We start from the raw sequence: 22,519 nt of genomic DNA, 5'->3' as shown, positions 1-22,519 counted from the left end.
TTGCCTTTCTTTATAGTTTTGATTTTTTTATACTGTGTGTGGGAGTGTGTGCGTGCATGCATGTGTACGTGCACACACACAGCAGTGTAGTCCAGTTGCCGAGACTGGTTTGAAAATAATCAGCATTATATTTCTGTCTCCTTTGTGTGTTGAGATATGCAACATACACCTGATTGTAATGAGCTTCATTGTTTTATTATTATTATTATATCTTTGATGCCCTCTGAAACGCAGTAGGAGGGCCTGAGAAGATTATTCAGCAGGTAAAAGCATTTGTTGTACGAGCGTCAGAAGGTAGGGTTTCCAGTACCCATTAAAAGCCCCTGTCTATAGTGATGTGCTCCTGTCATCACCCCAACATGAAGGAGGCAGAGACGGGGGGATCCCAGGAGCTCATTGGGCAGCCAGGGCAGCCGGTATAACGAACCAGAAGCATACTTAGAGTCTTTTAGTTTAGGATGAGAAAATTCCAATTTTCTAGTTCATACTGGTTTATACAGACTTCAAAAGAACAAAGGCAACAATAACAGTATTTATTTATAAAAGCATGGAATTATTGGTGTGTTTTAAGCGTGAGAAATTGATTTAGTTAACAGAATTTGGTTTATTATATGTATGGTGGTTTGGATAAAAATAGCCCCCATAGGCCCATAGGGAGTGGCCCTAGTAGGAAGTATGGCCTTGTTGGAGGAAGTGTGTCACTGGGGACCCACTCTGAGGTCTCGGACCCAGTGTGGTATTCTCTTCCTGCTGCCTGCAGATCCAGATGTAGAACTCTCAGCTACCTCTCCAGCACCATGTCTGCCTGTGTGCCACCTTGCTTCCCGCCATGATGATAATTGACTGACCCTCTGAACTGTAAGCCAGACCCAATTAAATGTTTTTATAAGGGTTTATAAGAGTTGCCATATTCATGGTGTCTCGTCACATCAATAAAACCCTAAGTCAATGATATTATGCTTACAAAGGTTCTAACTAGTGAATGGAACTTTCCAGTGACTAGATCTAGAATAAATGTTACAAAAAAAGAAGGAACTCAGAAACAATATATGAAACACTTTAAAAGTTAACCAGTTATTTAAAATCAATTAGATTTACTGTTTCATAAGGCAGAGGAAAAGACACAAAAAGAATAATGGAAGAATAATGATAAGTTTATAGATTTAAAAAACCCAAAAAACCTCAAGTCAGGGATGGAGAGACGGTTTCACACTTAAGAGCACTGGCTGCTCTTCCAGAGGACCTGGCTTTGTTCCCAGCAACCACAGCCATCCGTGACACTAGTTCTAGGGGGTCTGATGCCCTCTTCTACCTTCTGTGGGTATCAGGTACCAACATATATGCTTTTATTCTTTTTCTTTTGGTCTCTACTGTGTTTTTTATGTGACTAATGGCAGGCATTGAAGGTCAGTTCTTTCATACAGATAGATGTGGGATTGATTCAGGATCAGTTAAGGAAAAGATGTGTTTTGACTCAATATGCTTCCACGTTAGATTTTCCACAAATCAAGGAACCATTGTCAATGTAAAAACACAGCTCTAATCTCAGAGGAAATAGATGGTTTATTCTTGAGCCAAATACCAGTGACCATGGCCCGGGAACGTGGATTCAGGTCACCCCCAGATACCATACCTCAGTGTAGACATGGCTTCACGAAGCTCTTATAGTTTTGGAACACAATGAAGGAAGGTTAATTTTCAAATACTTTGGTAGAAACATCAGTTAGCTGGGTTTAGGCCAAGCATTAAAATCACTTCTGTTGGTCTAAGATGCTTTGGGATGCCATTTTTAGTTATGGGATTGGTGGACTCTTATGGTCTTTAGAGTTAATACGCCCTGAAAGACTTTGCCTGATGATCACAAAGATTTTAGGTCAGATGAGCAGTGAGTGGCTACTACAGGCACTCACGATAGCCCAAGATAACTCAGTTCTGAATCTGCACCATCCCAACCACCCAAGGTCACAAAGTTCTCACCAGCCAATCTGGCTTAGAGAACCCTTCACATAGACATAGGGGAAAAAAATGAGACTTATTTTTTTTTGTTGCATTCATTTATATTTCTCTGTGACCATTTTTGATTTAGCTACAAGCCAGCTTGACATATTTTAGTTTAAATATTTCAGACCCATTTGAAAACACCATCCTCGTGTTTCATCTAAAGTCTCCTCTCTTTGCCCAAACAGAGCACCTACTCCTCGCTTCCGTCTCTCCCTCTTCATTTTCCTGTCATTTCTGCCCCTGATCTCCTCCCTGCTCTCCGTGGGAAGATGGTCCAGAGGGAAACCGGGCTGTCTTCTTCCACAAACTGCCCAGGGCAAGGTTGCTGCTGACCCTTTCTCCTTGTCCCAGACCCAGAGCAGTTTGGTCAGTAACCTCCCACTGATAGAAGCTGCCAGCCCAGTCAGTAGCCTTGGGCTGTTTTCTTCTCTTGCTTGTTTACCTCCTGCACATTGATTGATGGCTTAGCCAGTGGCTCCCAATCTCATCTACAATTTGCTGCCCCAATTCAGCCTCCTCCCGGTCTGGGTAATATCCATATTCCATACATTTTAAAAACTGCACTTTCTGACCAGGAGTGGTGGGTCCCTTTTGCCTGTTTCTCTATCTTTCTCCCTACGTTTATTTATACTCTGTCCCAACTTCAGGAGTTCTAGGGTAGCCTAAGCAAAGAGAAAGTCAGAGCATGGCTGAACTTGAGAGTTTGTCCTTCCCAACCTAGACACTGTTCTTAAAACAAACAAACAAACAAATAAAAACTTTGGTTTTCTTTTTAAAGGAAACCCACTGAGTGGTTTTAAATTCCTTATATTCCAGAGCCTAACAGCATAGACTCTGCCACTCATCCTCAAGTATGCAAATTAAGGGCAAGTATTAGAAAAAGCAGAGAAAGAACCTCCCCACCCCATGTGTCTACACTGGGAAGAGGAACAGACAAAGAGGTCAATTGATATTGGGCAAACTGGGGTCTCCTCTGGGGGGGGCTTTTAGTCTTATTAAGAAAATAATTTAACAACAGACTCAAACAGAAGCTCAAGGTTCATGTTTCGGCAGCTGAGGGAGAGAATGGGAAAGAAAGAGCAATGCCACGTTCTTTGAGGTCAAGCCAGCGTGGAGGACAGCTGGATGGCAGGAAAGCAACTGTATGGCAGGGAAGGCAGCTCAAGCCCCATGTGTGAGGGAAAAGGGAGCCTGGCCGAGAGACAGAAAGAAGAAAAGGGAAAGTCATGCTTTTTTGAGGACTTCAGAAGGGCAGCAGACACACCTGTAAAGCACTGGCGAGGTGGGAATTCTGTGAAGGAGGAGCTCGTTAACTCATTAAGGAGACAATGATTCCACCTGTCTCGCTAGCATGGCGTAAAGAGAACCCAGCTTCATAGGGATGGTCCCTTGGCTAGTGTTAACTCAGTTTCCTCTTGGCCGGAAGTTTTCCCTTAAGGGACCTTAGATGGTGCTGTGTCACAGCCCTACGTCTGTCAGCTGGGTCCTGGCATGAGGTTAAAGTTTAAACAGAGCACAGAGAGATGCTTAAGTACACAGCCCTGGTCATCATGTGTTCCTGCCCATGCTTGGCTACCTGGGCTCCTGATCTACCCTACAAGCTCTGAACAAAAATTCCTGACAAGAAGCTGTGTCTGCATGAACAAAAAGCTCCTGGAAGGAGTCTTTGTCTGCAGAGACTGATGGGCCAAGTGGAATTACAGTACCGTGTGTGGAGAGACTGGGATTTAGCCGGTTCAAAGGTTAACTGCCTCATCTCTGGCTAGTTTTAACCTTCCAGCACAGCCATTTCTTGCTACATTTTGTATTGGAGCTGACATCTTGTGACAATAGATAAAAACCTTTTAGAACCTATTGATTTAACAGAACGCTAACTTCGGCCAATCCAAAAGCTAAAAATGTCATCAGATAGCATCTTCAGGCTATAGAAGAGCCCACTCCATCTCATACCTGCCTCTCTGGTCTTGATTTATGACTCTATCTGCCCTATACAACTATAAAAAACCTCATAAAACATGTTGGGACATAGAATTTGGGGTAACCTCTATTCTGGAGCAAATCTGTATTTTTGGATAAATCTCTTTTCTCTGGCCTTGGTCACTCAGAATGGCCCCAGAATAAACTATGTCTTTAAGATTCCTTTAAGATGAAAGCTGTGGTTTTTTTCTGTCGGCAATGATAATGAGAACAATTATCAGAACTGTGCGAAATCATTACTGGGAGGAAAATCTCCTCTTCTACCTGATCCCAGGACCCCAGTCTTTTCCTTTTTCAGCTTCAAACTTAGAGAAGTTCCAATTTGGGGAGATCCATCGTCTCAGTAGTCTTATAGCTTGAAGGAAAGGGCAGAGGTGTGTCTAGAATATCTCCAGTCCTACAAGACTGTTGCAACTTACGGGGGAAAGGAGCAGAGAAACTTTCCACGCGAGTTGCATTCCCCGAAATGTGATAGGTTTTCTAGTCCTTTAATGTCTTTCAGAGTAAACGACCTCCTCTGGTGCAGGGGTGGGAGACAGTTCTTTCAGTCTCTAGGGCATCTTCCTGTGAAACAGACACCGAGACGCAGAATTAAAAACCTGACCTTTCTGAATTCCTTTTGTGTTTCTCTGTCTGCTTTGCTTTGGCTTGAGGTTCAAAGGTAAACCATTGCCCTAAACCTGTGGTGGCTCTGGATTCCAAGAAGCACAAAACTTCTTAAGACAGACTGTGCCCCTTCCCGCATGTCAGAACTGTCTTGGATAGTAGGTTGCACGATGGAGTAAACTCAGCTATTTCCTGGGGCCAGATCGGCCCCCTCAGGCAGCATTATTCCTATAAGGACTTCTTCACACTCCCTCACAGGACCAGAATGAGAGAATGACCATTCTGCACCTTCATCGTGCGGACTTTGTTCCAGACCCCCCCCCCCCCCCGTTTAAAGTAAACTCCATGTCAGAACCTTGGAGATTCATTTGGGGGTCATTGGGTCTCTTTATTTTGTTTTCTGCTCAGTGTGGCCTCCTTGAGTAACTCTCCGGTCTTTGAAGTGTGTATATTGGGAACGAGTGGCTAAGTTTAAATTTTCAGGGGCTGCCAGAGTTCAGGCAATACCTGCAGGACCCTTTAAAGATGGTATGATAGAGACAGAAGACAATTAAATGTTCAGGCAGAACTATACCAGTTTAAATGAAAGCAAAGAGAAAACAGGGGTAGCATAAGGTATCGTACAAGGTAAAGAACATTCAGTAGAGCTAAGTGGAAAAATATGTAACCATAAATGTAATGCTTTGCTTTACTTAAACAGTAAAACACCTGAAACAAATTTAGAAAATATAAAGGAAGTCTCTTAATAGTTCAGTCACACTTTATACTGTGTCTAGCAACATTTATTGGAATTCGAGGATAAGACTAAAGAACTAAAACAGGTCATATGTAGTTTTAATTGTACAATTAAGCTAAAAGTGTGCCTTTCGCCCTAAACAGCGGAATGTGCTTTTTAATGCGTGTGTGTTATAAATGTGTTCTACATCGTTTGCTAGAGGTAAGATGACTTCATTATGGAGTTTTCAGAGAGTCATGAGGACTACTGCACTGAACAGTTGACCTCACCTATTAAATATAGACTGGATAAATATTAATTCATAGCCAGGAGCATGATACAGGGCAGTACGTGAAAAAAAAAGCAGCAAGGATGAGGTAAATCCTTACCAGGTGGTCCTAACAGGGTTCCAGCTGAGGATATACTGTAGTGGGCAGCCATCATTGCGGGGATGGTGGAAGATTAGGAACCTGATCCATTATCGAGGGTGATGAGCTATTGAGTGGGGATTTCTGTTAAAGTGGTTTATCAGGGTTCTTCCTTAAACTGGATTTTCTAAGGAAATACTCAGATGGGCCCATGAGAGGGCTCAGGAGAATGATCAAAATTTGGTCAAGTGCTGGGTGGTGGCACACCCCTTTAATTCCAGCCCCCGGAAGACAGAGACAGGCAGATCTCTGTGAGTTCCAGTGCTGGGTGGTGGCACACCCCTTTAATTCCAGCCCCCGGAAGACGGAGACAGGCAGATCTCTGTGAGTTCCAGTGCTGGGTGGTGGCACACCCCTTTAATTCCAGCCCCCGGAAGACGGAGACAGGCAGATCTCTGTGAGTTCCAGTGCTGGGTGGTGGCACACCCCTTTAATTCCAGCCCCCGGAAGACGGAGACAGGCAGATCTCTGTGAGTTCCAGTGCTGGGTGGTGGCACACCCCTTTAATTCCAGCCCCCGAAAGACAGAGACAGGCAGATCTCTGTGAGTTCCAGAACAGCCTGGTTTCCAGAGCGAGTTCCAGGACATCCTCCAAAGTCACACAGAGAAACCTTGTACATGTTAAGTATGTTTCCTTAACCAACAAGCCTCCCCGCCATAATTCCCATCAGACCAAATCAGACTGAATTAGAAGACACCCAGGTTTAATGGATGGCAATAGTTCCCGGTGGCCACCCCAGGGAAATGTGGAGAGGCAGAACAGAGAACTGAAAGTACACTGAAAACTGTGAGACCACGAGTTCGTTCTCTGGGGGACAGTTTAAATAGTCTGTGGTCTCGACCTTCCCTGGGTAGGGGTCTTTCTTGGAGGTGGAGTCTGGACTGTGGCCACTCCCAGGGGAGGGGACTTGGAATGGAACTTTCCATCCAACATTCCAAAAACGGATGCCAGGGGGCTGGAGTCCATAAATAGTATCAAAAAATAAAACAAAACAAAAACTCAGTCAAGCTAAGAAGCCTTCTTATACAACAAAAATGTTCTACATACTTGTTCTCAGTGAAAAATTAAAGAATTTGTTTAAAGTTGATAATTCTGACTATAATATGGTTGCACTAGAAATATTAAGAGGTGATCAATCATATCACTTAGATACTTTTTAAAACACTAAATTCTTAGGGCAAAAGGAAGTAAAATCAGAATTACAGATTATATATTGATGGAGTTACTAGAATTGTTAGGGTCAGGGCTGAGGTCCTGGCAACCTGTAGTCTTGGGCACCTGTCCCTAGTGTGCCAAGTGGACAAGTGTGTGAAAAGCGGAGGGAGGGTAGCTACTCATTGTTGTCATTGTCACAGTGGGAAGGGAAAGGAATAACACGGTCAGTGACTCCCCCCCAAATGAGGGTTTGGTTTATCTATAGGGTACATGATAATTAAGGTGCCCTGACCCATTTGGGATGCAGACTCTCATGCAAGCCCATCTGACAGGTTGTCAGAACCGAGTAAAATCTTTTTCTGTGAAGCAGGCTTCTCATCCGGGGCTGGGCAAGAAGCTTCAGCCCTTCAATTCTAGTTTCTTGGGGTCCATTGCCTCCATAGAGCCAGGGGGCACAAGTGTCTGTCTCTGTAGAATTTCTTCGTCCCTGCCAGGACACTTAGACATAGGGGTGGAAATATGACTTGTCAAGACCCAAGTGATGTGGACAAAATCACAGCAGGAACGTCAGTGCCTGTAGTCTTTTACTTGTAGGCAAGAAAGAATAAATTAATCGAATTAAGCATTAAACTAAAGGAACTACAGGAAGAAAGAACACAATAGTTGGCCGAATGAGTTTTCTTAGTTTAAGAGTAGAAAGTAAAGTAAAGAAATATATGCTCAAACTAATAAAGGACACACTTAACATGCATTTGATACAAAAATAAAGATATTGAAATCTCTGAGTCGGTCAATAGAACAGACTCACATAGGCCGGCAAAGGGAAACACTGAGCACAGATCTTCAGGTATCATGATGGGGGCAGAGCTCTAAGTACAGAAAATGACAATTCCTATGAAGTTTATACAGCGTTAACATACATTAGGAAAATTAAAGTAGTTAATTTCCCAGAATAATGTAAATTACTTATATAGGATAATATTGACTGGTAAGACAGAGGGAGAAGCAGCATTTAATGTTGACAGTTTAGATGTATGCTTTTTTGCATTGTGTTTTTCTGTTTCTTTGTTCCTTACTGAGGGTCCTTAGTGTTTTAAGAGCTATTTATGAGACTCCACCAGTAGCTGTTGTAACGAATGATGAAACCCTGCTAGGCACGCCGTTCAATTCATTAAATTCATTAGCAGGACAAAATTATCTCTTATTTACTTTAGGGATTCTAGCCAGTGCAGTTAACAAAGGAAAAACAATGGAATGATGATTAGAAAGAAAGATTTGTAGTTGCTGCATCTAGAAAATCCAAGAGAAACTCCTCTGGGTCTTACTCAGATGATAGAATATGTGTATGAATACATACACATATATAATTTTATGTAACATAACTCATAAATAATTATAAATGGCTTTCTGGTTGTGTAGGGCAGAAATCTGACTTGTTTCCCTCATTCTGTAAAGTGGAATAAAGAATAACCCACTTGGTAGCCTTCTACCACATAGCATGTCTAGATCTGTAAAGCAAGCCCCCGCCCCCGCAGCCGGACACATACACCCTGGGTTCTCAGTATCTCTTTCATAAATGGCTGTACTTTCCTAGCCGATGTCCTTCTTTATTATTTTTTTCAACTTGTAGTGTGCACCCCCACACAAACATACATGCATACATATGTGTTTTGCATGTGTGTATATTCACATCTATGGGGCATGTGCCCATGCGTGGGCACATGCAGGCGGAGCCCAAGCTCCCAGCCAGGGGTCATCCTTAATCATTCTTCGACCTTATTTATTGAGGCAGGGTCTCTCGGTCTGACTCAAGCTCACCTTGTTCTAGGGATTCACCCATCTCTGCCTTCCAGGGATGGGATTATAGGTAGACTGCCAAGTCCACCCCACACTTACACAGGTTTCTGTATCTGAGCTCCAGTTCTTTACCCTTAAACCCTATGTGCTTTAACTACTTAGCCCCCAGACTCTTAGCAGAGTAGCTGAATGACCTTTTCATGTATTTATCTTCACAGTGCTGGGGACGGGACTCAGGGCAGTGTTCATAGTAGGCAAGCATTCTACCACGGAGCTGCATCCCCAGTCTGATATTTTAAAGTGTGTATATTGTATCCTTCCATTTCTTTGTTCACAACCCTTAAGTGACTTTAAGGCCATAAGATCCTACATGACTTGGCCTTGGGTTTCTGAATTCCTTTCCCCCTTGGCCTTGTTGCTCCAGCCATGCTGGCCTCTTTCTATTCTGGAACATGTCAAAGCCCCCTTTCTGCATGAAATGCTCTCTTCAGAGTCTTCACTGTCTACAGTATATAAAATAGCACTCTGGTTCTTTCTGTTGCAGTATTTTGCTCTTATTTGCTATGACCTGTTGTCTGGTGTATTTATGTGTTCGAGTATTGAGATTTAAGGAGCACGGGGCAGTTTGCCTTTGTCGTCCCTTTCCCCCGTCGTGCCATTAGTGACAAGGACAGCGAGGACGTTGCCTCTGCAGAGGAGGTATTCAATAATGAGTTTTTGCATGAATTAATTAAAAACAAGATTTCTTAATTAGCCCAATAATGGAAGGATATGAAAACTAAGATGTCCATAATAGCAGTGAGCAACTAAACTTATTAGGCTTAGAGAAGTGATACATGCCTTTAGTGCCCACTACTCGGGAGGATAAGGACCGTCTGTGTAAGGCAACGAGACTTTGCAGAAAGCAACAAAATATCATTTGTTTGGAATTTAAATGGCCAGGTAATGTTGGGGATATGACTTAGTGGTAGAGCACTTGCTTAGCATTCTCAAGACCTTGATTCCCAATGCCAGAAGAGCTAAGGACAAACTAGTTAGCCAGCCATTCAACCAACCATCCAACCAGTAGACCCAGCCCATAATGCAGTGATTCTTAGGCTGTGGTTGTGTCCCCTTCGTGGGGGGTTGAATGATCCTTTCACAGGGTTTGTGTATCAGATGTCTTGTATACCAGATATTTACATCACAAATCATAGCAATATGATTACAGTTATGAAGTAGCAATAAAAGTAATTTTATGGTTGGGGGTCACCACAATATGAGGGACTGTATTAAAGAGTCACAGCAATAGGAAGGTTGAGAACCTCCGCTGCGAAAGAGGAATGTTGTTGTACTTACTGTTGGCAATGCAACCCCATGCAAGTCAGTTCATGTTTCTGAGCCTTCTTTATGTAATCTGTAAAGCGGAAGAATTATAGTCTTCATTTAATAGCTTTACCATGAGGATTTAATGAATTCATATTTTTAAATAATAGATTTAGGAATACGACTCACACTAGTATTAAGTATATAAGTGTGTTTAAGAAAACAATTCAAGGATATTTTAAAGAATGGTATAAAGTATAGATAAGTTAGTCAATTAAATCACATTGAATAAGAAGTAACTTCTATATTAAGAGATCAATTTATGGTATGAATGTTAATAAAAAATCACTTCTTTGTTGTGTTATCATGGTGAGAAACAGCACAGATTTCGATTCAGTCAATGTCTATGGTAAGGAAAAGACACAGCGAAGTCAATGGAAGCTTTAGCTGAAGGAAACAGAGCAACAGGAACAGTAAATAGTTATTGAAAAAGTAAAATGGGTCCTTCACATCCTTAAGAACAATAACATATTGGAAAACACAACGGAAAAATGAGGCACTCGCAGAAGAAATAGAGTCGGACTCAAAGCGTAGCCAGTCTCCGTTTTATAATAATGAAGAGGTACTCTACGACAGTGTGGTTGGGTGGTTGGAGTGGAGTGTGTGAGTATCGAGGTCTCTGGAGACAGACGGCTTGGTTTCGAACCTGGCTGTCAGTGCTAACTGCCTGTGTAATCTTGGAAAAGAGCCGTTTTGTCATTTACTTCCTCATTTAAAAAGCCCCAGTAGTAATTATGGAAGTCAAAAATCGATGCTAATATAAGCACTTTATATATTTTATAGCGTGCAGCATGCCCGAGTATCTAGACGTATCTGAGTGCCTTGTGTTTTAGGGTTTTTTTTTCCCCCATAATAAGTTCCTGTATTAGTTTCCTGTTGCTGATGTAGTAAATTATCACAGATTTAGTGGTTTAAACCGTGTGAATCTGGTGTGTTATAGTCACAGAGGTCAGGAGGTGTCAGCGGGCTAAAACTAAGGGGTCAGTGGGGCCGCATTGTCTCGGGAATGCTCCGGGAAGTCCATTTTCTTGCTCTTCCCTCGTTCTAGTGCGGTGGCTCTCAACTTCTGTTTTCTGTAACTAAACCATCATGTTTCTGTAATAGCGGAAAACTTCATCTATTCAGTAAAAACACTACCTCAGCTGTGAGTCTGAACCAGAGTATTTCAGACCGCGCGTGCGGGCGGGTGTGGTGTGAGAGCATGCACAGTAGCAGTACGCGGTGTTTGTTCAGAACCAAGTGTCTTGAGATGCATCATGGGAGAGCAGTGCCGGGACACCTGGAGTTCGTTGTGTGTCCTTTTGAATTCGTTTTTGGTTGTTGTCACATTCAGAAATGTTTACTGTTGCCAACCACCCCCCACCCACTGTAGTCCAGCTGTGTGCTCGCTCCCATATGAGGTTATGCCATATTGTTTCAGAAGCTGTGCTATGCCCGCGGAGGTGACACACACCTTTAATCCCAGCACTCAGGAGGAGGAGGCAGGAGGATCTCTGTGAGTTCAAGGCCAGCCTGGTCCACACAGTGATTTCCTAGACAGTCAGAGCTACACAGTGAGACCTGGTCTGGAACACAAAAATGAAGAAGAGATACTACTACTACTAATACTAATATAGAGTCTATAAAATATATGTCTGTATCAAATATATATGTATAATATATTTTATAAAGGGGAATTTATTAGATTGTTTTATACTATAAGGACTGAATTGTCCAAAACTGACATTTTGCAGGCTGGAGAAGCAGAGAATTTGATATCTTTTTAGTGCCAAAAAGTGAATGGCTCAGCAGTTCCAGTTTAATCCTGAAAGTCTAGACGTTAGAGAGTTGCTGGTATTGAGACCACACCAGAAGGCTGAAGAAGATGGAGTCTGATGGAGGAGGAGGAGGGCAGGCTGAGGGAAGCTTCGGTCTGATAGAGGAGGAGGAGCGCAGGCTGGGGAAGCTGGAGTCTGATGGAGGAGGAGGAGTATAGGCTGGGGAAGCTGGAGTCTGATGGAGGAGTGCAGGCTGGGGAAGCTGGAGTCTGATGGAGGAGGAGGAGTATAGGCTGGGGAAGATGGAGTCTGATGGAGGAGGAGGAGTGCAGGCTGGGGAAGCTGGAGTCTGATGGAGGAGTGCAGGCTGGGGAAGCTGGAGTCTGATGGAGGAGGAGGAGTGCAGCCTGGGGAAGCTGGAGTCTGATGGAGGAGGAGAATCGAAGGCTGAGGAAGATGGAGTCTGATGGTCGTGGAGAATGTAGCAGCTGCCTTGGTGTTAGGGGCGTCCGCTCAAGAAGTAGTGTGAGGGAGTGCACACATTCTGCGTTTTCTTGGGATTCCTACTTCTGGGCTGCTCCCTTTGGGAGTGGATCTCACTCCCTTCAGTTGATCCTGCCTGGGAATGTGGCACTGAGAGCACTAGTGTGTCTCCTCGTGGCTGTGAAAACCAATCACATCACGGTACCCTTGAGTTTTCCTTCCTTCTCTCCCTCAATAATAATATAGAGCTGCCCTGTACCGTTTACCGGGGTAGTCTCTGTCCACATTAGGCTATCAATCACTGGGAACGTGGCTAGTCTAAGAGCATCTAGGGCTCTCTCTCCAGTGGCCTATTTCCTCAGCTCCATTCAAGCGCTCCAGAACAAGCTGACGCTCTTACCTAGTTAAGAATGGATTTCCCTCATAGATCCGTGAAGACTATAACAATGACCAACTTGTGCGGTAGCTATTACTTAAAACGTATTTGCTATACATGTATGTATCAGTCCAAGAAACTCGGGGTTGCATTTCCCTTAAGGATTAACCTCTTTGATTTGTAAAAGCCGAGGGAATAAAACAGTCTCATGTATATCCTGGCCACTTGAAAGTTCAGGCGAAATCCTATTTCATAGGAATCTGGCTACATTAGTGCATGTGCTATAGCCAAGGAAATGGTGTCTTTGGAAATTTTGGCTGTCATTGAAGGCATTCATTTTGGGGAAGATTGCTGACAGGAAGAATTTAAAATATTTATAAATGGTATTTGAGGCTCTATTAGAATAAGACCAAGAATCTGGGATTTCTTTAAAAAAAAACCAGATATATAATGAGCTTCTGAAATCTTTTCAGCACATCTCCTAAAAGTACTTATTATAATTGAGTAAAGGAGGAATGTATTTTTAAAAAGTTGGAATGAATGGGCTGTTGACTCAAGACATGAGCTTTTAAAAGTCAAGGTTTCTTTTTCAGTTTTGAGTTTGAGGTTTGGGGCCTGGCTTATTTATAGCCTCCCAATGTGTAGAGATGTTCTGTGGATGTGTGCCCACAGGCTCTGTCAATAGGTGCAGCTGAATTTAGCTTCCTGGCACATACGCCAATTTTCTATTCCGAACCTCCTTGTTTATGAGAATATGTGCCTATCTTCATTCTGCCTAGAAGAAGAGACATTCTTCCAGGTTTCTATTACAATGAATAAATATATATATATTTGATAGAATGGAAGCTAGATGCAAGAGGGACCTCAATCTTGTGCTAGTAATAAATATCAATGTCTTTCCCCGCTAAATACTCATAATATCTAATAACATGCAGGAAATTAAAAACATATTGGTTTATTTATAGCGTCTTGTAATTTGTTTTCCATGCTTTGTGAGGGGATTCTGAACAGCACAGGGCTCCTGGCAGCTTTCTCTGAAATTGGGCTTTCCCCAAGGGTACCACTGCCCTTGAAGGTCCTGCTAGCAGAGCTATCTCACCACAGCCGTGCCGCTCACGGTAGGGACCTCAGTCATCTGCCGTGCTTACTCTTTCCCACATGTGACCATGTCTCAGAGCTTTTCTTTTAGAGCTAAGAATTTGAATTTCCTCCCTCGTCTTTCTTCATTTGCCATTATGTTTCCATTAGTTCGCCTCCCTCCCTCCCTCCCTCCCTCCCTCCCTCCCTCCCCCCTCCCTCCCTCCCTCCCTCCCTCTCTTCCTCCTTCTATCCCTCCCTCTTTCCTTTCCTCCCTCACTCCACTCCTCTTTCTTTCTTTGTGTTCTATTAAAATTGACTGTTAACTCAATTCCCTTTTCGGTCACTTTCCAAAACCCATCAGCCGAGCTGTCACTCTGAGATGCTGATCTTATTATGCCAGAAGTGTTCAGTTTCAAGTTGACTACAGAATCATTTCCAAGTTTCTCGGAGCATTATGAGTCTCCTCATAATCTGGAGTAAACCTACCGTGGTGGTAATTCTTTGTTGCCAACCTGACCAGATTTAGCATCGTCTCATAGACAGACCCCTGGGGCGTGTCTATCAGTGTATTTTCAGAGAGGAATGACAGAAGAGGGCAGACTCACCTTGCTATAGTGGCAGCATTCCATGTGGTAGGTTCCTGACCTGATTACACAAGGAAAAAGCAGAAAGCCAGATGAATACTGACATTGTCTTTTCTGTATTTCCTAAGCTGTTGAGATGTGGGCAAGTGGCTGCTGCCTCAACCACGGGCTACACCTGCGGCCATGCCTTCCTCAGTGTGATGGGCTGTCCCCCAGTGTAAACTTCTCTTTTATATGTTAGATATTTGGCTGCAGGTGAGAAAAGTGGCTAGTGAACCTGCCTTTTCTCCTAACCTTTACCCCTCCTTCGATGATATTATTCAAACTTTAAATGACTTGAATATATCTTTGTATGCATTTTTTTCCACCAAGGATTTTAACCAAAAGGCCGAGAAGGAATGGTATGTGTTTTTCTAAAAAAATGCTAATATTGCTCATTTGTATGTAGATGCAAAGGAGTTATTGCATATAAAGCATTTGGAATTCTGAATCAAGTAAAAGATTTTGTAGTTTGTTTTTTCACTTACTATGGTTTTGTTAACTTTTGAGGTGCACACAAAGAGATCACAGTTATTTACCCTAGCAGTTATGCAGCCTTCCATAGTCCAGAGACTCCGCAGGGAACCAATTCCACAGTGCTGATAAATCCTTGTTCTCTTCTTGAAGGTGCTCATATGATTCTCGTTCTATCATTAAAGCCATAAATCATATTTGCAGTCTTTATATCAATACTTTTATGTCATGTGTGTCAGTTCCCCAGAGGTGGGTTGTTGGGTTGAATAATATTTGTATTTGAAAGAAATTTGGATTATGTCATGATAACTTCTAAGAATGTTGTTGAATTCAATTAGCAGCCTATAAAATGGCGTCTTTTGTTTCCTCCATTGTTTATCATAAATGATATTTTTAAGATGTATGGTATTTACATATATGTATATATATGGACATATATATGAATGTTTTCTTACACGTATGTATGTTGAGCAGAATCTTCCACATTTCTCTGCTCCATACCTTCCTTACCTTTACTCTTTTGTTTAGTTTCATTTGAACATTCTTCTTATATAAATATGTATGTGTGTGTGTGTATTTTTATTAAATACACATTTTTAGGTGTCTCTCTAAAAATCTAGAAACCACAAAGTAGAGAAAGCTTGATACTGGTTGTTCTGTGACTGACTTAATTTGCTTGATACTGTTCTTGGAGGTTTTATCCATCTTTTTACAAGTGATGTAACTCCGTTCTTCTTTCTGAATGAACAACTTCCCTTGTGTATCTAGACCACATTTTCTTTGTCCTTGGACACCTAGGCTGGTTCCCACGTAGGCATTGTGAATAGCGTTTCAACCAACATTGATGTACAGTACTTCTCTTCCTGTGTCTGACTGTTTCTCTTGGGGTGTCGTCACCCACGCTGTAGCAAATGGCAGGCTGTGCTTTCTTTGACACTAGTGGTTTTCCTTTATATGTTTATGCCACACTTGCTTTATTCATTTGTTGGTTGAGAGGCATCTAGGTGGTTTAACTAGCTCGGCTATTCTTGGATAGTGATGCTAGTGCACACAAGAGTGTTATCTTTAGTGCCACAATGGTAATTTTATTTCTTTTGGTATATGTTCAGAAATGCGATTGCCGGGCCCTTTGAAGTTCTATTTTTAATTTATTTTAAATCTTCCGTAGTGTTTTCATAGATACTGTATCATTGCTAGCGTATACAGACACTTTCTAGTCCCAAAACTTTTGGAAGTACTTTTTGACTTTGTAGAGACAGCTATGAATAGAATGAGAACAACCATCCTAATGCTGGTGTTAATAGTTCATACTGTTTTTGACTTTGTAGAAACAGCTATGAATAGGATGAGAACAACCATCCTAATGCTGGTGTTAATAGTCCATACTGTTTTTGACTTGTGAAAGTGATTGTTGGTGAGATCTGGTGATTAAAGAAATTATATGCTTTCTCATATGCCTCTTGTATATTTTTATATTTCCTTTGGAGAATAGGTATTCAAGATTTATCCTTATTTTAGCTCTTTTTTTTTGCTAAAGTGTTCTATGATTTAAAAGATTTTTTACTGGTGTGTTCTGTGTGTGTGCACACACATATGCATGCGTTCGTGCACATGTTTCTGCCGTGTGTGGCACAGGTGCCATTGGAGGGCAGAAAAGGGACCCTGGAAAGACAGGCTTAGATTACATGGGTGCTGGAAATGCAACTCATGTCCTGTAGAAGAGCCTTTAATGGCTGAACTATCTCTCTAGCTCTGTTTTTCTGTTTCCTAAAGTAGAAGCTGAGGGGATCAATTTGAGGCCTTTCTTCTGACTTAACTAGGTATTTTAGTGATACCAGCTTTCCTTTTAGTACACTGTCATATGAGTTTTTGTTTGTTGTGTTTTCTTTAAGTTTAAAATACTTTGCAATTTCCTTTTTGTTATCTCCTTGACATAGATGTTATTTAGCTGATAGCACTGGGGTTTCCAGATACCTCTATGCTAGTGATTTCTAATTTAATTTCACTGTAATTAGAGAATGCAGCTTGATCTGAATACTTTCATATATACTGAGACTGTTTTATGGTTCAGAGTTTGCTGTGTTTTGATAAATATCCTGAGTTTATTGCAAAAAAATATTTTTATTGTGCTATCGTTATTGCATAGACTGTTCCATATATTTTAGTTAGGTAAAGTTGGTTGATAATATTATTTAATCCCTTACTGATTTTATTTTTATTTTATCAATTGAGGCGTTTAATTTTTTTTAAGGATAAAGGTGTGTAGGTCTGTTTTTTTCTTTCCAGTGGTGTCAGGTTTTGTTTAATTTATTTTGAAGATCTCTTGTTATATGTAAAAAAAAAAACCATTTAAAATATTCTGTATTCTTGTCAAATCAGGTTCCTAATCGCTGTGAAATGACCCTTCCTGTCTTTTGTTTAACTATGTTGCGAGCTCTCATTTGGAACAGTTTTTCATTCTTTGTGAAGGAAATCATTACGGTATCGTTTTCTTTTTCGTGTGTGTGTGTGTGTGTGTGTGTGCACTTATGCACAGTGTTTCTATGAAGATTAAGCTAGGGCACCAGCCTCCCTGGAGTTGGAGATAGAGATGGCTATGAGCTGCCTTGTTGGTGCTGGAACTGATTCCAGGTTTTCTGCAAGAGCAGCAAGTGGTCTAAACCCTAGACTCATCTTTCTAGCCCACAAATATTGCTATATTTCATTTGTGCATTTCTGTATATGCTAGTATTTTGTTCTAGCAAGGTTGCATGTGATTTTTTTTTGAAGTTTTTGTTTGTTTATTTTTTTTTTATTATTATTTTTTTCTTTTTCGAGACAGGGTTTCTCTGTGGCTTTGGAGCCTGTCCTGGAACTAGCTCTGTAGACCAGGCTGGTCTCGAATTCACAGAGATCTGCCTGCCTCTGCCTCCCGAGTGCTGAGATTAAAGGCGTGCGCCACCACCGCCCGGCCTAAAAACGTGTAGCCCAGGCTGGCCTCGAACTCGTGATCCTCCTGCCTCTGCCTCCTTCAGCAAATCCTACCGGCGTGAGCAAATCCTACCGGCGTGCGCCACCACAACCGGCTGTTTATTTTTTTTTGAGACCATATTTTACACTGTAGTTTGGCATGGTCTGGAACTCACTGTATAACTGAGTCTGGCTGTCTAACTGTCCTCTCTCTGTATCCTATTAAGATTAGAGGTCTCTACCAGCAAACGGACTTCCTGTGGGCCTTATCAGCATTGGTCTGTTTGATCCTCACAAGGACACTGTAAAATGGGGTTAATATCGTCACCCCCATTTTACAAATGAAGAGCTGAACTTCAGAGGGGTGTTGTTTAGCTCTGTAAAACCACTCCTTGAAGGTAACAGGACCAGGTTTTGAAGAGAAAATGCATTCTAAATATTTCTTGAATATAAATTTGTCATTAGTTAGTATCTTTTATAATTTCAGTGTCAGCATGAACAACAGATAAAGTCATTTTCATCTTGATCTTAGAAAAGCATCTTCCAATGCTTTATTTTTTCCAAAGGCGAAAAACAATTTCTTTAATTGCAGTGATCAACTATAGAAAGAGCTTTTCTATTTCCGTGTTAGCTCCAGAATATATTGCATAGTAAAGCCCATAGTAGGTACATAATTGTTGGGATCTTGTGGTTTGCAATGGACCAAATCTTCCATTTTATTTGCAGTTTAGAAAATATGAGTTACACTTTCTTGGTAGCAATGGGACATCAAGAAGAGTTTATGTTCCTTCCAGGATGTAAAAATGTGTAATAGTGCGCACAAATCTCTGCCACGCCGGATGAGTGCCATAGAAGAGTGGAGACAAGTGTCACGATCTTTATTCTTTAGTGTATAATATCTGAATGTTAACACTTAAGTGATAAGAGGGAGTAAGGGGGAAATATTGGACCCAAACTTAATGCGTGGCAGTGAACATACACTCACCAATAATTTTCGAAGATGGTTACATTGGCTGTTGAATTTCTCTATGAATGTCAAATAAATGCAGTTGCCCTCTGGGGTATGCATGAAAGATGGCATTCATTTCCTTCAGAACTGCGGATTTCCTGTGCTCTATACCGCCTGCTGTGGGACTGTGCGGCTCTTGCAAGCGTGACTCTGCACAGCGGTTAACCCTGTGCCTGTGTTTTGTTTGCAGCATCTGGCGAGGTCCCAATGTGAACTGCACGGACAGTTCGGGTTACACCGCTTTACACCACGCAGCCTTAAATGGACATAAGTAAGTGCCGCTTGTCTGGACTGGAAGTTGCATGTATTTAGTTACGTGTAATCTGATAACATTAGTTCTGTCTGTTCATGCCTCTCTTCTGGTCTTAGGCAATTTAGGGAGGATAACACTGACGAATTAAGCTTGGGAGGAATATCATTGAGTATGAATGTATTTAGAATGTTAATTCAAAGAAGCAGTCTGAGAGGTAGTAAAACATATCACACAGGGGTGGTAGGAAGCAGAGACAGGACATGTCAATCCTGTGTGGTTTTAGGGAAAGAATGGGATAAAAACCACTGATTATCTTCTCTTGACATTTGCCTATATCCACTCAACACTGAAGTAGATTCTTGCTAGAGTCCTGCCCTTATAAGCCATGGGCACTTACGTGATATTTTCTCTATCATCCACAATCACGTGTCTCAGCTCTGAACTGTTTGATCCTACAGAATTAATGTTTTAATTGCTGTGCTAGTTTATGCTATGGTGCACGAGAGAACATACAGCTACAACCAGTACTTTATATCTGGTATTTTATCGAGGTAACCTAATGGTTTAGTGATAAGATGTGCTGTCTTATCTCGGGGACACAGATGTTCTGTCTTTTGCTACCAGAAGAAGAAAGTTGCCTTTTCTGTGTCTCCCTTTCCTTTTTTGTCTTTCTTCTGCAGGAATGGTGCAAGTTAGTTTCCCCAGGTTTGGCTCTTCTCATTTCACTTTAGTGTTTTGGGTGGAGTGTGCTAGTCAAATCTTGCCTGTATCCCAGCACTTGGGAAGCCCAAGCTGGAAAATCGGGAGTTCAAGATCGTCCTTGGCTACTTCATGAGTTCAAGGGCAGGCTGAGCTACCTTAGAGCCTATAGCAAAAAAAACACAATACAATAAAACAAAAAGGCATATGTATATTCCCCTCCCACCAAATATTTATTTAAATTTGAATCACGCAGGCCTTACTTATACTTGATTTGCCTGGTGACCAGAAAAGCTCCAACTTCAAAAGATTTACAGTTTGTCATTATTTATTACTACAACAGTTTTGCTAATTAAAACTTACTATGTAAATCTAATGTTATCAGGACATTTAAACAATCATTTGAATTGCATAAAATATTATAAGTGTAATGTTTTCTTATTTGGATTCTTAGTACTAGATTGCAACATTACATCTATTTTTATGTGTTAATTTTTTATATTGTGTAATCATATCCCATCTATCTTAGAATGTTTTGTTTTCACAGGATTTTTTTTATTACTAAATTGTTTTTCTATAGAATGGAAAATACGTTTGCATGTCTGTCTGTCTGTCTGTCTGTCTGTCTGTCTGTCTGTCTGTCCTTATTCTCCTTTGGAAGATAGGCTCTTGCCTATTCGGTCCCACCTTGCTTCAGTCTCGTGACCCTCCTCCTGTACCTGGGAAAAGCAGATTTCAGATCTGAGTCACCATGCTCTGCTCACACCACACTTCTCCTTAAAAAGGTGAAATTATTATTTATCCTTATTGTATCTGCATGATTCCAAGGCAAATGTAAATCAGGTGAAGTCACAAATAATAATGTTTCTTTTTCACTTAATTCAGAGTTTAGGTTTCTGATGAAGGGAAAGTCTATGGGGCCTGATGTATCCAGTGTCTGGGGCCTGACTCTGAGTTACATTCATTTCTTGCTTTCTTACAGGGTCACTCACTATAAACACTTACAGACTGCATGAAAGCAGGTTAGGACTCGGACACTTTCTCAATTTTCAGCAGATTTATTTAGTGAACGTTGCTGTTTTGCACATGATGGCCTGGAAAATATAACTGTTTGTTCCTGTTATCTGTATATAAAGTGAAGAAGATAATGTAAAGGAATTGAACAGTAATCACTAAGATTGGCATAAAGAAAATAGGGTCCAGCTCGGTATTTCCAAGCCTCCTGTTCAATGCAGAAATTCTTTACTTATTTGTTTTTTATTTTTATCTGATGAGCTCATTTATCTCTCAAATACTTTCTAGTAACAATTTTCTCAATATCATCTCATAGAATGTGCTTTGGGAAAAGCACAGAAATATTTAACTTGCTAGCTGCTTGCCTTTAAGCTGTGTTAACTGTAACATTTTTAGGCCTCAGTTCAGTGTGTATCAAACACTTTGGCTACATAGTCTCCATTGTTTCCATTTTTGATATATACATTATGCATTGCTTGTTTCTTGGTTATGTATTATGATGCAGTAGTTCTGAAAGTTGGATTATAAGGGCCATTTCTTGAGTCTGGTATGTTTAATGTCCCTATAAACGGTTACAGTTAGACACCACTTATCCCACCGAATCCCTCTTACTGGATAGATGGACAAAGCGGGCCATTCAGGATAAACGATGCGGTGGCCACATTGATGGTAAGGCGGGTGTGTACTGAGACCCTCAGCATTCCGTTTACATGTGTATGCCCTTGTCAGTTCTCCATGCTACGTCCCCCAGTGTTTAACTTCTTCCTGGCTTGTCTATGACACATTATGTATTTCTAAGATATCTCTCAGGGTTATCAATTAGTATATCCTGTGGGTATTCTAAATAATGTTGTCTTAAGTAAAAAAATATATATATATATTTTAAGGAGATAAAATTATCATCGAAGGTATAAAAGAACGACACTTCTTTTGTTGGCTAGTGTTACTTAGTATAGGCCATTAACACTTTGTTATGTAGTATTTTTCTCTAGTAAACCTGAGCAGATAATATCAAAGCATTTTCCGTTCTTGTTGCTGTTGTGGTTCCTAGATGGTTTCTGTACATGTAATCTCTAGGCTAAAGTTCATGACTCACAAAGCCGGGGAGAATGTTGCAGGGTCCTGTATTTTATTCTTTTCCTTTCTGTACAGATTTCCCCCATTCCCAACATGTGACCAGCCCTAAGCCTTCACCCTGCAAATTGAATCCACTTCTTCCTCGTTGGAGCATTTCCCTGGGGGTCCTTGTTAATCCACAAAGGGACAAGCATTTCCTCCTCCCCTGTGATGTGTTGCTTCTTACAGAGCAATTCCTCTCCAATCAGCCACGCTGGAGCCAACAGAAACTGTGCTCTCTTGGTGGTTTCCTGGATCATTGGCAAAATGACAAAATGGAAAGTTATTATTTTCAAATGACAGAAAAATCATGGTCAAGAGAACAAAATCTACTGGAATGCTTGTCAACAGTTCACACTGCGAACACGAATCCCTTCATTCTCTTCTGAGAAGAAGAGAACAGAGTAATATTCCCAGTCTCCCCTCACCCCCCAACTCCCCACATCTTCTCTTTCCATCCTCTCCTGCCCTGTGCTTTCTCGCACCCATGCCTCTCTCCTGTTTGATTTTCCTTCCCCCTTCTGTACTGTTGTCTTATTTTTGTAACTAAATAGTTAATTAATACCTGGGGTGAGAATCAAGACCTCATACACGCTAGGCAAGCTCTCTACTGACAGGTACAGCTCCCTTAATAGGCGCTT

General features: G+C 41.4%; 1 protein-coding gene across 21 annotated transcripts in view; it reads left to right on the top strand.

Moving 5' to 3' along the window:
- Nucleotides 1–22,519, top strand: part of Anks1b (ankyrin repeat and sterile alpha motif domain containing 1B) — an 867,834-nt gene that overhangs the window by 86,591 nt on the left and 758,724 nt on the right. For all 21 annotated transcript variants that reach the window (XR_012908611.1, XR_012908612.1, XR_012908614.1 and 18 more), the window contains exon 2: nt 18,987–19,067. Coding sequence is in view for 17 of the 21 variants with exons in the window: in XM_075954277.1 (XP_075810392.1) it covers nt 18,987–19,067 (81 nt within the window). In the remaining 4 variants the exon portion in view is untranslated. The remainder of the gene's footprint in view (nt 1–18,986; nt 19,068–22,519) is intronic.

This window comes from Microtus pennsylvanicus, chromosome 20 (genome assembly GCF_037038515.1).
Source record: "Microtus pennsylvanicus isolate mMicPen1 chromosome 20, mMicPen1.hap1, whole genome shotgun sequence".
NCBI lineage: Eukaryota > Metazoa > Chordata > Mammalia > Rodentia > Cricetidae > Microtus > Microtus pennsylvanicus.
The sequence above is the reverse complement of the archived record's forward strand: the minus strand, read 5'-3'. Positions and strand labels throughout refer to the sequence as shown.